This window comes from Chironomus tepperi, unplaced genomic scaffold, assembly GCF_022539635.2.
Source record: "Chironomus tepperi strain 1889 unplaced genomic scaffold, CSIRO-AGI_Ctep_v1 contig_88, whole genome shotgun sequence".
Lineage (NCBI taxonomy): Eukaryota > Metazoa > Arthropoda > Insecta > Diptera > Chironomidae > Chironomus > Chironomus tepperi.
Genome location: NW_027226210.1, coordinates 826,183 through 842,956, shown reverse-complemented (window position 1 = coordinate 842,956; position 16,774 = coordinate 826,183). Strand labels below are relative to the sequence as shown.

At 33.1% G+C, this 16,774-nt stretch overlaps 6 protein-coding genes across 6 annotated transcripts; 1 reads left to right on the top strand and 5 right to left on the bottom strand.

Annotated features, from left to right (window-relative positions):
* The first annotated feature begins 1,373 nt into the window (after positions 1–1,373).
* On the top strand, positions 1,374–2,381 carry LOC139086737 (transformer-2 protein homolog alpha-like). Its single transcript, XM_070635318.1, has 2 exons — positions 1,374–1,777; positions 1,857–2,381. Exons 1-2 carry the CDS (start codon positions 1,471–1,473, stop codon positions 2,162–2,164), a joined length of 615 nt encoding a protein of 204 aa, XP_070491419.1. The 5' UTR covers positions 1,374–1,470; the 3' UTR covers positions 2,165–2,381.
* A 1,711-nt stretch (positions 2,382–4,092) lies between these two features.
* Positions 4,093–5,693, bottom strand: LOC139086736 (uncharacterized). Its single transcript, XM_070635317.1, has 3 exons — positions 5,601–5,693; positions 5,257–5,528; positions 4,093–5,165 (listed from the first exon to the last, which is right to left on the bottom strand). The coding sequence occupies exons 2-3, from the start codon at positions 5,511–5,513 to the stop codon at positions 4,376–4,378; spliced, it is 1,047 nt and encodes a 348-aa protein (XP_070491418.1). The 5' UTR covers positions 5,514–5,528; positions 5,601–5,693; the 3' UTR covers positions 4,093–4,375.
* A 642-nt stretch (positions 5,694–6,335) lies between these two features.
* Positions 6,336–8,244, bottom strand: LOC139086738 (uncharacterized). The gene is made up of 2 exons (XM_070635319.1): positions 7,573–8,244; positions 6,336–6,800 (listed from the first exon to the last, which is right to left on the bottom strand). Exons 1-2 carry the CDS (start codon positions 7,887–7,889, stop codon positions 6,419–6,421), a joined length of 699 nt encoding a protein of 232 aa, XP_070491420.1. The 5' UTR covers positions 7,890–8,244; the 3' UTR covers positions 6,336–6,418.
* A 1,415-nt stretch (positions 8,245–9,659) lies between these two features.
* LOC139086741 (histone H2A.1-like) lies at positions 9,660–10,730 on the bottom strand. The gene is made up of 3 exons (XM_070635323.1): positions 10,671–10,730; positions 10,120–10,610; positions 9,660–10,051 (listed from the first exon to the last, which is right to left on the bottom strand). Exons 2-3 carry the CDS (start codon positions 10,593–10,595, stop codon positions 9,913–9,915), a joined length of 615 nt encoding a protein of 204 aa, XP_070491424.1. The 5' UTR covers positions 10,596–10,610; positions 10,671–10,730; the 3' UTR covers positions 9,660–9,912.
* A 3,194-nt stretch (positions 10,731–13,924) lies between these two features.
* Positions 13,925–14,587, bottom strand: LOC139086759 (sericin-1-like). The gene has a single exon (XM_070635342.1). It carries the CDS (start codon positions 14,585–14,587, stop codon positions 13,925–13,927), a length of 663 nt encoding a protein of 220 aa, XP_070491443.1.
* A 904-nt stretch (positions 14,588–15,491) lies between these two features.
* On the bottom strand, positions 15,492–16,764 carry LOC139086725 (uncharacterized). The gene is made up of 2 exons (XM_070635302.1): positions 15,922–16,764; positions 15,492–15,850 (listed from the first exon to the last, which is right to left on the bottom strand). Exons 1-2 carry the CDS (start codon positions 16,731–16,733, stop codon positions 15,745–15,747), a joined length of 918 nt encoding a protein of 305 aa, XP_070491403.1. The 5' UTR covers positions 16,734–16,764; the 3' UTR covers positions 15,492–15,744.
* Between the last annotated feature and the right edge of the window lie 10 nt (positions 16,765–16,774).

Sequence of the window (16,774 nt, the reverse complement as noted above, 5' to 3'; positions counted from 1 at the left end):
GAAAATACTTAAAAAATTCCCAAAATTCCTTTCATATCAAATATTTCTCGTGATTATAATTTACATCACAGACAGAGACCATAAATGCGTCACAAGAATAAATTAAGTCCATACTGCTGCTCAACTTCTTTACATCATTTTCTCCTAAATATCGCAAAAACCATAGCCATTAGTTCACATTGATATGTAAATAAGGGTTATATGCTCCTTAGAATCTTTTTAAAAAGGCAAAGGGTCGCATTTTCTTCATTTTATTATTCGATTGGGTTAAAGAATTTTAAGATGTAATGTTCATGCATGTACAAGGAAATCTAGTTTAGCTTAAAATAAACAAGAGAAGTGATGGAATATCTGAAATACTTTTAATATGTCTTAGATGAACCGAACGACTTGTCTATAAATTATGTCATGATGGGAGATTTGGTTAGTCAATGAATCGGAAATACCGAAATCATTTATAAATTCAGTAAGTAATTCTATTAATATGAATGACGAATGTGACAAGTTGATTGGATGTAAGGAAGGGGATTTACACTTGTTATTTCCATTAATCCTAGCCATTTATTGTGACATCATACCTAAATGTCCACTATTTGTAAATTAAATTTTCTAGTAAATCAGCCAATATTTGCTTATTAAACTGATAGTTTCAATTCATTAATAGCTTCCTTCTCCGTCTCAATTGAGACTTAAAATTGCATAAAAATATTTTACAGCCATAATGACTTGAACATCGCGAAAAAAAGATTTTTCAGTAATTTGATAGGTAAATATCAACGAACACAAGTCAATTAATATTCCACATATATTGACACTAACCAGAAGAGAAAAAAAGCAACACACGTGCTATTGCTCCACAAATAGACTTTAACTAGACTTCATTCATAAAAAAGTATTTCTTTTTACAATAATTTATGTCATAATAGCCATTTAACAGCTCATCGTAAATATTTACAGCATTATATTCTATATTGGATGATTTGTGATGGTTTTATTCATTTACATTCATGTATAGAATCTTTTCAAGGATGTTTAATCAAATTATTAGCAAATTTTTGTGATCTGACGAAAATTTCGTTAAAAAATTTAACGGTTGATTTGAATTTAAATCTTCAAAGTTCAAAATTTGAACGCGGGGTTTCTCACTTTCATTGAATTTTTTATTTTATAGATTTTTCAACTTTGTAGGCTTATTTCACTGCTTTAATTAACATGAATCAACAATTTATAATTTATTCATCAATTTGAACAGCTCAGACTATGTTTTACTCAACGGGAAAGCAGTAAATTTCACGAATTTCATTTTAACGAAATCATAGTCACAAGACCCTCAACTGAAAATTTTTCATTGTTGACTTTGTTTTCTGCGAGAACAGAACAAATTTGTGAAAATCTTTTAAAAACTAAGTAATAATTCGTTATTTGTGCTTTAATTAAGTTTTATTCGGTAAATTAAGTGATTATTTAACAATGGTGCATGAAGTGAAGCATGAAAATCAAGAAGAATATGACGAAAATAATGATTCAAATTCATCAAGTAGAAAACGACATAATGACTCGATATCGGACAAACGAAGCTCATCTCGTGAACGTTCAAGGAAGAGATCACGTCGAGAACGATCGTATTCAAGTTCCCGATCAAGAAGTCCAGATAATTATAAGAGAATTCGCTATCATGGATCTCGTGAAAATCCAAACAAATCGAGAGTTTTGGGAGTTTTTGGCTTAAACAGTCGAACATTAGAAGACGATTTAGCTGACATTTTTTCCCGTTATGGTAAGCTGATATAGTCATAATCATTTTATATGAAGAACCTGTTATAAACTTATTATTTTTCTATTTATACTTCATTTAGGAGCCATACAAGACATTCGTATCGTATACGATGCAAAAAGTGGAAATTCGCGAGGATTTGGCTTTATATACTTTGACTATGTTGATGACGCAACCAAGGCACGACGAGAATGTAATGGAATGTACTTGAATGGAAAGCGTATTCGTGTTGATTATTCCATCACTAAGCGAGCACATACGCCAACGCCAGGAATTTACATGGGAATTCGTCAATCGAAAAGAGATGATCGTATGAAGCATCGAAGTCATTCATCTTATCGTCGTTATTCACGACGTTCACATCGTCGTTCTCGTTCTTACAGTCGCTAATTTCTTGGCATTTATTCTAATATATTTAATTCTAGTCTATAATTCTTTAATATGTTACAAATTAGCACGAGGTTGATCTAAGACGAAGAAAATGATATAATTATATCCAATACGATTTAGAATCATACTGAAAAAATCCCAAAAAAATCTATGTAATACTTAGAAGCGTTAAAAAAACCTATGTATAAGCCCATTCAAGGCTAATGATTATTTTATCTCGGATCTTGGAAAATATTTATTATAGAAGAAATCTACATATAATAAGAAAAATATTCCAATAAGCTGTTGTTAATTTAAGATATATTTAGCATTCTTATCATTTCCAGTTTTCCAGCTGGATCTTACAATAACTGGAATATTTCAGTCAAATTCATTTGTAACGAATTTTCTATATATTCCAGGCTTACTGGAAATTCCCAATGCTATCTCCAACAAGCTTAGATTAGTCTTATCAAGCTAAAAATATCAGCTTCTATGTCAGTTCCGCTTACAAGATTCAAACTAATTTACATCAAAATATGCAAAGCATCTCGTCCAACAAATCTTAAAAAGCAGCCACACGTGATTAAAATTGGCACAAAAATCTTTGACAGAAATTAATTAAGCCTTCCGATTTTTGACACCTATTTACTAATAGATCAACATGAGCATTAAAACCGGAACCATAACATATGACATTGACCTATAAGAAATGTGATATGCCCATCGAATGCTGATATGCTAAACAAGGTTATTTACATACTTTATGGTGGCTTAACATCATCACGCGCCGTTATGGCTGTTAAGTCTTCGCATAAGTTTGTTGTTTTTTAGTGAAGCTGATTGATGGACTAAATTTAATCAATATTTGATGTCATTTTAATTTGAATGTGCAGCAATAGATTATTTATAAGGTGAAAAGATTCAAGATTTTTGTGTGGATTAGCAGCGAACTCGTGGATTATAAAATGTAGCTTAGATGCTTTAAGATTACTGAGCATTGGAATGCGACAGAAATATGCAGAGATTAGCATGTTGCACGCCACTGTTGCACAGAGACAAGTTCTTATGACACGCAACTGTTGTACAGAGACAAATGTTTATGGCACGCAACTGTTGTGGATAGAATAAATGTCATATGACGTGTGACTTTGTACGAGAATGATATTTAAATGTTGCGCAACTGTTGCTTGCAGATTGAATTTGTTTGTCGCGCAACTATTGCGCAGTGACATAACTATGTGATGCGCAATTGTACAGGAATGATATGCATATATTGCGCAACTGTTGCACTATGAATAATTTTTAGATAGCTCGCAACTGTTGCACAGAGACAAAACTATGAATTGCGCAATTGTTGAATAGAGAATAATTCCATTTGGGTATATTTGTGCCTTTCTACGAACTATTCAAAAAACAATTTACCATACTCAATTAACCATATCAAAAAAGCGCTCAAAGATCATCGCATACTTATCCAAAATAAATTCTTCTCTCTTTGTCAAGTGCCGCAGCAAGCCGGTCATTTAAGTAAGATGTTGACGAAGATGTACCACAGTTCAATATTTATTAGTTATACAACATTTAAATCTATTTTATGTAATTTACAGACAATGTGCAGTTGTTTAATGATCGGAAGGAACGAAACAGATAGCTTAATCTGACTATATTTATTCCATAAGCACACGCTAGGAATGGAATATTAACAAATTTTTTGTTATTTAAATTTCTAATACTGAAGAAAAAATTGATTGTCAAGTTTTCTTCTTCAGTTCCAGTCAAGGCCATCAAGAAACTTTTTTTTTCTTATTTTTTTTGTCGATCAACAAGAAGCGAAATGTAATGAAGAATATTTCTATGCTAACAAATTCACGCATGAATATTGATAAGTACACAGTTTGAAGATGAAGACGATTAGCAGCTTGGTAACAAAAAAATAGACTAAGGTATTGGATTTAATATTTTTTTTTATATTTGTCATATTTTTATTATTAAAATGAAAATTTTGGACATGAATTGTTATTACATAATATTAATTTACAATATTGTACATTGTACGATTCGACTGATTCAAAAACAAATCTATGGCAGATACAGTGATCCCTATACGTAATATTATAGAGTATATTCAATTTTACTGGCTCGCCTTTTAAATCATCTTCTATTTATAAACTTAGAAAATGGCGAGAATGTCAAGCTAAATTTTATTATAAATAATTCTTATCCTGTTAATTAGAAACGTCTCTTATATGATGGTGGTAAATAAGTGTTTTGTGGCTGTGGAACTGGTTGAACTGCTTGTGGCTCAAAGTCAAAGCTTGACGATGAAGCTGTACCTGATGTGTATGATGAAGAGATTGGTTGGGCTGGTTGATAATCTGGTGGACCGTATGTCTGTTGTGGTGCAACTGGTTCTGGTGGGCCATAGTTTTGTTGTGGTGCAACTGGTTCTGGGATGAATGGTGCTGGCTCAGGTACGAATGGAGCTGGTTGTGGTACGAATGGAGCAGGTTGTGGTACAAATGGAGCTGGTTGTGGTTGATTGCAATCAGGTGCTGGAGCAATTGGTGCTGGTGCTGGTGCAATTGGTGCTGGTTGGAAATCAATTGAGTTAGATCCAGCTGAAGCGTGTGATGATGATGATGATTGATCTGATACTGGATACAAGTAGAGAACAATTGGACTGCTATGGTAGTTTGTGTTTGGAGCTGGTTGTGGATGGTATGTTTGTACATTTCCACCTGCTGAGAGTCCATTGCTTGATGAGAATGATGATGATCCTGAAGATTCACCGCCACCAAGTGTATTATAATCAACACTACCGCCATTTGGTGCTGGTCCAGATGGAATTACTTGAGGTTCTGGTCCGGAAATACTGTGGCTTGATGCTCCAGCACTGCTTGAACTTCCACCACCGCCTAATGATCCTAAACCTTGGAATGCTCCAAGAAGACCTTGAATTTTCTTATTAAATTTAGCTTGATGTGCTTGAAGAAGACTTTTCTTGATGTTAATCGGTATCCTGTTCACAAGAATGAGAAGATGAAGATAAAGATAAAGAATATGCAAATTATATTTAATTAAGAATATCACGTTTTTGTCAAAAATCTTACATAATAATTTTATGAAGTCCAGCTAATGGATTTGGTGCTGGTCCTGAGGCAACAGGTGCTGGTGGAGGTGGAGCTGGTGCATAGACAGGCTCTGGGGGTGGTGGGGCTGGTGCAGAGTATGATGATGATGATGCAGCAGCATTGCTACTTGATCCACCGCCACCGCCTAATAATCCAGATAGGAGTGGATGATTGAAGAATAATGGCTTTGCACTGGCACAAACCACAAGTACACTTAACACAATTAGAAATTTCATCGTGACCAACTTGATCTATAACAAGAAAAAATTAATTATTTAATATCCAGAATTGTTTCGTGCCAAAAAATTTGTTTCCGATCTTACTTGGATGAGAACTAACTAACAACTAAATTGACTAAAAACTAAACGCGCAGAGATAAATGTCTCAAATTCTGTTGGTGTATATTTACCCCAAAACCTTACAGAATTTATCAATGTGTTTTTTATATATAGCTATATACATATGGGCGATCACACAATTATCACACGAGATAGATTAGAGCCGATACACAAGAAGCAAAAAACCTGCTGAGTTATTGACTAAAAAGTATGCAAGGTAAAATTGCGTAGAGTTTGTCACTTCAAGCTTGATTTTTCCATCACTCATAATTCAATTTTCATGCACCGACTACATCATGTCTACGGTATGTCCAATACATTTTTTGTATTAGTGGACATTGTCGAATTATTGAACTTGATTTTAAATTTCTTTCAATGTAAATAAGGCACATCATTTTTGATATTCATAGGCTGCTTATGTCTTTGAACTTGTATTTTTCGGATAAGTTGCACGAGATATTACCGAAACACGTTTCAGTCATTATTTACCATCCAGAATATGTTTATCGTCGTAAAAAAAAAATACTTTAGAATTTGCAAGAATTAACTTAAAAACCAGAATGGAAAGCCGGACTCTTTTTTTTATGTATATTTTATTTAATACCGGCGTAGAAGAATGTTTGGTGATCATTTTACACAGGTGTACAAAAATTCTTCGTCTTCATTATGTGTGAAAATATTTCGACAGGGTGACAAAAAATACAGAGTGACCAAAAACAATGAATTTTTTTCAATGAAAATTTGTTTTTATTTCATCAAAATATCAAGTACAAAATAAATTAAAAAATTATTAACTATATGACTTAGTGATCGCAATTTGATACAAGTGGATCGCGTCCAGAAGGGCTGGCACTCTTGTAGGCATTAAGTGATGAGTCAGCAAGATCAAAATCATGTGAATCTGATGATGAATTTTCATGTGTAATTACGTTGATTTCTGGTGCAAATCTTGAGTCATTGTTGACAGATACTTTTGCATCAACAGTTACTACATTGTCTGATTTATTGATTGTTGCATCTGATGCTACATTTACTGTTGATGTGCTTGCAGCAGCTGAATTCTTATTAAAATGATTCTTAACGTGAGTCTCGAATTTCTCCAATCGTCTAAGCTTACTGTCGAATTTGTCGTTAATTCCTTGTTGGACTTGCTTCAAGAGTAATACCTTAAGTCCAACGATGTCACTAGAATAATAAAATTTTTCAAAAGAATGTGTTAATTTTGCAGATGATCGAAATATTTTACGTTTCAGTACATTCACATCGTGGTCTAAAGGCATTAAGCATTTAGATTTATGCAAAAATATTCAGCACAAAATTTGTAACCAAAAACCCGTTACAATAAATGACTTAAAATTGATCTTATCAGACATTAGCTTACTAATATGGAAATTTTTACGACAATCCCGAAAAGAATGAGGTTGTAACTAAGGGCAAAGCAGACTTGATGAACTAAAGGTTTTGTCTTTTGAGTTGATTTTCCCCTAGTTTTTATTTGATTTGGAAATTGATGTTTTTTACTATTTTGCGACTTGATTAACGTTGTTCTAACTCACAACACGTTTCCAGCAATCAATTAAGCATCTAATGATTGAACAAACTTGCTAATTATTTGCTATATTCTTGACTAATTCACAAACATTTCGCAACTATCTTAAAAACACTCCTTAATCAACAAATTCTATTTCAAAAATAAGTAGGCTTTGGAAAAACAATTTATGTCAAGATCGTGATACTTGATCCTCAAATGACTACTATACTTCAGTTCTGACTAATCCTTAACTTCATTCTTACACAACACTTCCGAAAGAATCCCCCAAAAAAGCCAAAACATTCTTGCATCTTCATTCACAACTACGTGCCATGAATACATCAATCAGTCTAATCAATTAGATGCTATTTTAGCATTCATGACATACACTTTGCACATATTCAATTTATAAAACTTGTTACTAACTTTAAGATTTTGTGGACATCAATTTTTGAATGGAAACTGTGTGATGATCCAGTAGCTGAACTTCCAGCACTTGCATCAGATTGAACAGCAACAGTAGTTTGGGTGGTTGGAGCCTCAACAATGACTGGAGCAACTGTTGTTGTAACTGGTGTTTCAACAGGCTTTGGTTGACTTCCGAACAATTTGTGATTGGCTAAGAATGGATGATTTGCTAAGATTGGATGTGCTTGAAAACTTCCACTAAGATTAAGAGTTCCACTTTTAAGGAATGCATCAGATGATGCAATAATGAGAGCAACAAGTACTAAGCACTTCATTTTTTTTAAGATTCTTATCTTGTTGATACCACAAAGTAACACGACAGACTGAAAGCTTCCTCAATTTCTTCTGTGAATTTATAACTTTTTCTGTGAATGTATAATAAGAATAAGAACAGTTGGAACCTAAAGTGAATGAAAATCTATTAACGTATATCTAAAACGCTTTTTTGATGACCAATGTGTGACTGTTAAGACAGTCCGTACGAAGAACATACTAAAAATGTCTTTTTCAATGGAAATACTGATTGTTAAATTTACGCACGTGAATACATTTATTAACGAAAAGAATTAGCATTTTTTTTATTTTATATAACCATAGAGGCGTGTATGTGATGAGTTTTATTGGATATGACTCGATTTTCATCCGAGCAGAGATTTAATTATGTCTGGATTTATCACAGGAGTTATTGGTTGGAATTCGCCTACAACTGAAATCAATTAATGGATTAATGAGTAAATATTTGATTTGGAATTAAATAAACTGTAAATAGTGCTTAGATTCGTGCGTTGGATGGCTTAGAAGAACCGTTAGCATTTGAAATTCTTGACTGATCTGTGAGAAAAATGTGATTTTTTGAAAAAAATTAATTTTTGGCACATTTTTGTTACTTTCCTAACTTGATAATGTCAGTTGCTAATTGCAAATACTTTAAATCAATAGAACATCTATTCTATGGTATGATTAATCAACAGAATGCTAAAACTGATTGTTAAATTCACAGAAAATTAATTTTTTCAGAAATTTGTAATTTTCATCATTGACAACGGATCAAAATAATTTGAATTTAAAATGACCGTTAAGATTTTCTGTTGAATATTCTCAATATCACCGCACTTAATTGATTAATATCTAGTACTATCCCAAAGTAAAATACATCAAAGTGCTATGAACCTTCAGAACATTTACATTTGATACCTTAAGTCGTAAAATTATGCAAATTAAGCTTCTATATCCAATAAATGATCAATTCAGGTTTTCATACTCTTGGATCATCTTTAAACACGTGAATGTAAACACTATATACGTTTAGACATCAATGAATACCGCTTGAGGAAGCTTGATATCCATGTTCTGGATCTGATGAATAGTTTACAAGATAAACTTTTCCGTCCGTTCCTCGATACTTGTAAAATCCATTAATATTGTAAAATTTAACACCATTGACTTCATTCAGTATTCCTTCCTCAAATCGCGTAGTTCCATCATCCAGTGTATATGAAAATCTGTAAAAATTGTCGCCACGCTCGTTCGTTTGTGCTTCAATTGCAGCACTTTCACATGACTTGTGAGTTATAGTCACTATCAAGCACAAAACAGCAATTAAATTCTTCATTATTAGTCTTCTGGATCCAACTGACAAACTGTAAATGACGAAAAATATTATGAAGCTAGTGCTGGTAAAGAATCTTATGGCCTTCAATGATGTGCAAATATTTTTCAAGTAATCAAAACTTTCAGCAAGTGGATCGTTAAGAATTTGATAGGAGACATGAAGACTGGTTGGATATCATTCAACTGGAACTAATTAAACAATTATTTTGGGATGGAATTGTCACGTAAAATGTTATGGACATACTTTAGTTAGTGTGTTGATGCCAATACGTAATATCTAGTCAGAGCTGGAAGTCGAGTCGACTTTTCGATACAAAATCTAAGTCGGCTTTGGATTCTGTATCTGGTTGAAGGCAACTTATGACTAATCCTTACAGTCCAATCCTAATCCTGAAATATCCAACAACTTAGAAATCAAAATGTATGTCCTTAAACTATATTTTATTATATGATGGTGAGGATCGTTCCTTTTCTCATTAACTTGGAATTTTACATTATTACATATATTATTATCGGCCTATTTTGTATATCCATAACTTATCTCAAAAGCTAATAATAGTTATTTTAATGTAACTATTCAAAGTTATATAACTTAATCTTAATTATACTTAAATCTAGTATTTTATACGATCCTATTTTGTCAAAAAAAAATATTATTGTTGAAACATTCAAATTATGCCTGATTACTTAATCGCTATCCGATTCCTTAATTGATACATCTGCATCTACGCCGCTTTCTTGATTCGTGTCTTCCTTATTGGCTTTCTTTGCAGCCAAATTCTTCTTTGATTCAGGTTTAGACTTCTTCTTTGGAGCTTCTTCGTCACTGAAATAGACAGAATCAAGGAAATTACTTAAAAGATCCAGTAAGTCATAAATTGCAGTTCAACTTACTTGACATCTGATTTTCTCTTTGTTGTTCTTACTGGCAATAGAACTGGATTTATGTGAGGAATTACGCCGCCTTCAGAAATGCAAGCATTTCCAATCAATTCATTCAGTTCCACGTCGTTTTTAATTGCCAAACATATATGTCGGGGATTAATTCTACGTTTATTGCCATCCTTCATTGCATTTCCTGCAAGCTCCAAAACTTCAGCTACCAAGTATTCCAAAACTGCAGTTAAATATACAGCGGCTCCCGAGCCTATTCTATCTGCATAATTTCCCGACTTTAAATGTCGTTGAATTCGTGCGACTGGAAGCGTTAAACCTGACTTGACAGTTTTAGTTACTGGCTTCTTTTTGGATTTACGGATTGGATTCGATCCAAAAACTTCCATATGGTCTTCAATTAAAGGTGTTGCGCGCGTTGAATTACTTTCAGATTTTGTTGTGCTTGCCTGACTCGTTGTTTTTGTTTTAGCCATCGTTCTTGCGATTTTCTGTTGTAATTAAATGAATTAACTGGTGGTTCTACTGGTTAAATTAATTAAAATACTTACAAATTACTAAGAAAACTAATTTTATTGTTATCACGACAAAGTCTGAATGTTAAATGAAATTCCGCCATTTTTGAACTTTTCGTTAAATTTCTGAACTTGCTGCAGTTCAAAAATTTGAATTTTTAAAAACTGTTGAAATTTTAAATTTCAAAAAACCGTTAAAAATTGAACAAAACTAATTTTTTTATAAAAAATATTCGCATCATTCCTGGCTTTTATTCATAACTAAAGATTAATCTTTGTACAATAAGCTTTACAATTAACTCAAATTAAACAACAGTTCATAAAATTACACTTTCAATATTAAATAAATTGAATTTTAAATTCCTTATTTTCCAAGATGATGATGTCCACCTCCGATCGATTTAAATAGGTCATGCTTTTTATGAATATGATTTCCAAGCATTTTCACAAGATTCATTTTGGCACCAACAATATTCCTATTAAATTACACACTTTTATTATTAAATCACAAAAATTAATTAAAATTTCACTAATTACGAGAAAATTCCGCCAATATTTCCATGTCCACCTGCTTTGCCATGTCCATGTAGATGGAATGCATCACTTGAATCAAAGCACACGGCAAATAGCACACAAAAACTAATGAAAAGCACACAAAATTTCATTTTTTTTTAAATATTTTATTTTTTGTCACTTAAAAATGTTAAGCTAGTTATCTTTTCAGAATCTAAAGTAATACTGACCAAGTGTCTGGTGCTTTATGCGTTTATAACAAAGTTTTTTTAATGATATGCCCACAAAAGGTGTAAAAAGAGAGGAGGAAGAAGTCAACAAATACATTTGCTGTAAGTCTGTTCAAGTCACCGACTAAAATTATGATTTGCTGATGGGTCTGAGGTGTGATAAGTATATGCTATGTGGCAATCTATAAATATCTTTCTTATTATGGCAAAAAGGTCAAATTTTTTGGATTTTTGATAAAGAAATTGCCGAAAAATGACGATTATTAGACATAATATATTCATGAATTCAATAATTTCACAATCTCGTCAGTTCCGATAATGTGAAATATCATATTGACACATGTAATCGAGTCGGGCGGAGGGGCTGTATCTATGTGTAAATGTGCATGTTTATATTCATTGAGTTTTTATTACGGTCTGTTGAGTAGCTTAAGAAATTTGAGATTTTAATCAAATAAAGTTGTGATTGCTGGCTATAAGCGACCTGAATAATTAATATTGCTACTACTAAACTGATATTTACATTGTTTAGAGATGAATAGCTAGTTTGGATGCATTTGTTAGTGATGTTTGTTGAATTCTGGATCTTTCTGAATTTGAGTGCTAAATTTCTGGATCTACTCAATTATTTAGAGTCAAACCAAGCCTATAAGCTGCTATCAAGTCCTTGTCATTGACAAGCTTACGCCCTTTGGTTGTAAACATCAAGAGACATCATTTATGTCCAAATATTTTATGAATGAAATTTTCAAGTCGCTTCAAGTATATATTGTGTATTGTTTTCTTACAAATGATGATTTCAAGTCAATCAAGATGTGAATTCATTGATAAAATCAATCAAGTAGTAAGATGCACATAATAATCTAAGTTTATACACATTATTCTATTTTTAGTCATTTTTCGAGTTAAAATTATTTAATGGAATATCCACATTCTTTCTTAATTGATTTTAATTTCTTTCTACATGTTGATCTACAATATGAAGAAAGACATTGAACTTTAGATATTAAGTTAATTACAAGTTAGTTACAAAGAATTGTACAGACAATCTAGAGTCGAGACTTTTCAAAATCTCTCGCATCATTAAATGCATAGTTCGCATCTTTTTTGGCATCATTTGGAGCTGCAAAGTGCACTTTTCTTCGTAAAAATGGGCCGAAATCAACCGCCACAGGCAATTTCGCATCTTGCCAATATAAAGACAACGTAGCGCTAACGTAGCAAACACGATAAGCTGTTAGGATTGGAACAACAGATTACAGATCTATTTCATCTTCGGATGACATTAAACCATAACAAAGTTTGCATCAATGAAGCAAAAAATGTGACAATTTATCAAAAAATAACCTTCGCATCAATAAATCAATAGAAACATTTTTTGCATCCTTTTCTTGTTGAACTTGATAATTTGAATAATTTCTGCATCAATAACATGGAAATAAACTGACCTTAACCTTCAAAATTTGCATAATCTTTTGATTTCATTGATTCAGCTCTTCTTTAAATTTCAATCTTTTCCCTGTCTTTCATCGTCCAACAGATTATCAATGTAAAAAAAGACATAAATTCTATTTGATTAAATATGTATGTACAAAATTCGATGCTTTATTGTCAATTCAAAGCACAAATTATTACAACCTTCAAACATTACACTATTTACATCTTTTTTAAATACATGAATATTGATTTTTTTCAATTTTTTGGTTTTCACACTTAGTTATACCTGAAAAATCTTTTCGTTCTTATTTGAAAAGTGTGTATTTATATTTAACTATATTAAATAAAATAAATGACTAAATTTCCTATTCTTAAAAGTAAAATCTTCTAGACTCTTGTTGTTTGGCTCCTCCGAATAAACTTTGGATTAAGCCGACTTTAGATGAGATAAGTTTTAAAGGAATTTGAAGCAGTGAACCTTGAAAATTATGAAATATTAAAATTAGATAATTTTATAGCTAACAATAAAATGCTTACCTAATCCACCACCGTTTCCACTGCTTGTGCTTGGTTCTGTATCGAATGCATCAAAGTCAGCATCATCGCTTGAGCCTCCTGATGATGAAAATCCATTACTTGAACTTGCAGAGTTTGATAATCCATTATCTTCAATTGTTGCTGATCCACTTGAGTATTCTGAAATTCCAGAATTGTCTTGTTCTGAAAAACTAAATGAGTCACTAGATGAAAATGAGTCTGAAGATCCATGATCATTGACAGGAGGTAAATAATTATTTCCAAGACCAGAAACAATGGAACTTGTTTGAACTGTTCCACCGGAACTTAATCCTCCTTGGCTTGGTTGTGGATAGTTGTATCCTTGACCAGAACTAGTTTGAGCTAATCCACCCGAAATTGATCCTCCTTGGCTAGGTTGTGGATAGTTGTATCCTTGACCAGAACTAGTTTGAGCTAATCCACCCGAAATTGATCCTCCTTGGCTAGGTTGTGGATAGTTGTATCCTTGACCAGTATGAGCTGATCCACCGGAACTTAATCCTCCCTGGCTTGGTTGTTGATAGTTATATCCTTGACCAGAACCAGTTTGAGCTAATCCACCAGAACTTGATCCTGATTGCTAGGTTGTTGATAGTTGTATCCTTGACCAGAGCTACCAGAACTTGTATGAGTTGATCCACCGGAGCTTAATCCTCCTTGATTAACACTTGGAGGTAAATAATTATGTCCAGCACTACCAGAACTAGTATGAGCTAATCCACTAGAGCTTGACCCTCCTTGACTAGGAGGTAAATAATTATGACTGGCACTACCAGAACCTTGACTTGGAGGTAAATATTTTTGACTTGCACTACCAGAACCCGATCCACCTTGACTTGGAGGCAAATAATTACTTCCAGAGCTACCCGAACCAGTATGAGATAATCCACTAGAACCAGTATGAGATGATCCACTTGAACTTGATCCGCTTAATCCAAAGTCGCTTTCACCAACCGAACCGTCATTTTCAAAGCTTCCAAAATCTACGGTTTGATCTTCTTTTGGACTAGCTGCATTCTTTAAGAATGTTAAAACAGCAATTTTCACTCCAAGTACATCTCCGAGTATTCTTCCACCACTTCCAGGTAAACCACCTCCACTAGAACCAGCTGCTCCACCAGTTAAACCACTTAAACCAGCTAAAGGACTAGCTGGAGAACTGCTAGATATTGATATAAACTGTATAAACGCACACGATATCACCAGGAACTTCATATTGACACAATTTTTCCTTTCTATCTATTATGATTCCTTGTCAGATTCCAAACTCTAAATGATTAGGAAATTTCGCAAACTTCACTCTTTTATACATTTTATAATAACTTTCAAAAGAGCCTTGCTCATTCTTCACGGAAATTTCCTTTCACGAATATATTGCTAATTTTATAATATTCCAATTAAGATTTCAATATCAACGAGAATTTGATGTTGATCAAGAAGATAGCAGATGTCAAGTTTATGCTTTCAGCTATTCTTCGGCAAAAAAACTCGTGCATCTACTTTATACGTCATAAATTGATGATCATTTATTTACATAATCTATGACCTTAACCGTGAATGCAAAATCATCTCTTTCTTTTGGATGTGTGTTAGCCGGATTTGTTGGAAATGGAGCTTGATGAGCGTGGATTGTATGACTTTTAAGAGGAATTAATTGTTATTTTGTGTAAATTGAACTATTTTTAGAAAGGGGCAAGCAACTAAATGTAAACAAACATTTTTGAACCTTGAAAAAAGTTGCATGACCCTCAATTTTGGAATTCTGCTTTCTTTCCTTAAAATCAACATTCTTTTACAAATATTCCACAAATTCCAATCCATCTAGTCATTAGTCATCAAACATGTTAAGAATTTCTAAATCCAGTAAGTCAATAAACTCTCAAAATGCACCTTATGTCATCATCACTCAATAATGCGCTACTACGATCAATACACTTGAATCATGAGATCTCATTCAAATAAAAAATGAATGTCCATACAGAGGTGATGACTACACACGCTTGTTATCTAACTTGATATTCATTAACAACATCTTCCGCTTATGAATGAATTCCTGAACTGGTTTTTGGAATCTTAAGTACCTAAGTCGTTGTAAAAAATTTTTGAAAAAAAGCTGTCATAAATTTTTCTTATTCTTCTTTTTTTATTTGACACGAAAAAAATCTCAGCATGGAAAAATTGTGCGAATCACAAAATTTGTCTAAGTCTATTAGCAAAATATCTTTAGTGTTGGTTTCTTTACAATACATATTTAAGATAATACTTAATCATAAAAAAATGAATATAATCCTACAAAATGATTCTTGGCCTGCGAATCATTGTCTAGTCTGTTCGTTTATGTACATATGTATTAGAGATTTTGACACCTGCGTTTAATATGAAGCACCGCCGGAGGATTTTTGAAAGTGTGCAATCTTTTTGTCTATCTTGCTGTTTATTAAACCTTTTTTGGCTGTCAATATCTGCACTGGTATTTGTCTACAAATAATTTTGAGAATTTTTATAGCTTTTCCACACCCAAAAACTGTTCAAAATGTAATAAAACTTACTTCAAGCCTCCTAAGATATTTTGGAAACCTCCGAAACCACCTGAACTTCCTCCATGTCCATTTCCACTTGATGAAATTGAACCAGAAGATGATCCTGAGCTATAGTCACCGCCTGAAAGACCTCCATGTCCATTTCCACTTGGAATTGGTTGAGGAACTGGCTGTGGTGCTGGGTAATTATATCCATTATTTGTTGGTGCTGGTGGTTGATAAGGAATTGGCTGTGGTGCTGGTTGTGGAGCTGGATAGTTGTATCCTGTATCAGCTGAGAATTGAGTTCCTTCTGATACTGATGATGAATAATGATTTGTGTCATATCCGCCTGATTGTGAGAATCCACCTGATGATGATGAAGAAGCATCATAAGTACTTGAACCGACATCATTGAAGCTATCATCATTTCCGAAATCGAGTGACATGCTTTGTGAGTTTGATGATGATCCACCAAGTTTACTAGTAAAGCCTCTGATTACAGCATGAATAAGTGCCAATGGATTGCCACCACTGCCGCTACTACTTGAAGCTCCAGCACTACCTCCCGAAAGTCCACCAAAGAGTGAATGACCGCCTCCATTTCCACCCGAAAATCCACCAAATCCGCCTCCACTTCCACCACCACCTCCTAATGAACTTAATGAATTTAATTTCTTCAATTTAGCATCATATTTTGCGTTCACTGCCTTTTGTACAGCTTCAATTATTCCTGTCTTTACTCCAATAATTGGCGAAAGCACTGATCCAATATTTCCAGTTGCATTTGCACACACAAAAATGCCACAAAATAACGCAAGAATTAGAACTTTTTGATTCATATCTAATGCCGTTTTATTCTCGATAAGATTTCTAAAATAAA

Coding starts and splice junctions, on each gene's coding strand:
- LOC139086737 (XM_070635318.1), top strand. CDS start 1,471: ATGGTGCATGAAGTGAAGCATGAAAATCAAGAAGAATATGACGAAAAT. Junction 1,778..1,856: donor TGACATTTTTTCCCGTTATG/GTAAGCTGATAT, acceptor TACTTCATTTAG/GAGCCATACAAGACATTCGT.
- LOC139086736 (XM_070635317.1), bottom strand. CDS start 5,513: ATGAAATTTCTAATTGTGTTAAGTGTACTTGTGGTTTGTGCCAGTGCA. Junction 5,166..5,256: donor GGACTTCATAAAATTATTAT/GTAAGATTTTTG, acceptor TCTTGTGAACAG/GATACCGATTAACATCAAGA.
- LOC139086738 (XM_070635319.1), bottom strand. CDS start 7,889: ATGAAGTGCTTAGTACTTGTTGCTCTCATTATTGCATCATCTGATGCA. Junction 6,801..7,572: donor GATGTCCACAAAATCTTAAA/GTTAGTAACAAG, acceptor TTATTATTCTAG/TGACATCGTTGGACTTAAGG.
- LOC139086741 (XM_070635323.1), bottom strand. CDS start 10,595: ATGGCTAAAACAAAAACAACGAGTCAGGCAAGCACAACAAAATCTGAA. Junction 10,052..10,119: donor AAGAGAAAATCAGATGTCAA/GTAAGTTGAACT, acceptor TGTCTATTTCAG/TGACGAAGAAGCTCCAAAGA.
- LOC139086759 (XM_070635342.1), bottom strand. CDS start 14,587: ATGAAGTTCCTGGTGATATCGTGTGCGTTTATACAGTTTATATCAATA.
- LOC139086725 (XM_070635302.1), bottom strand. CDS start 16,733: ATGAATCAAAAAGTTCTAATTCTTGCGTTATTTTGTGGCATTTTTGTG. Junction 15,851..15,921: donor AATATCTTAGGAGGCTTGAA/GTAAGTTTTATT, acceptor AATTATTTGTAG/ACAAATACCAGTGCAGATAT.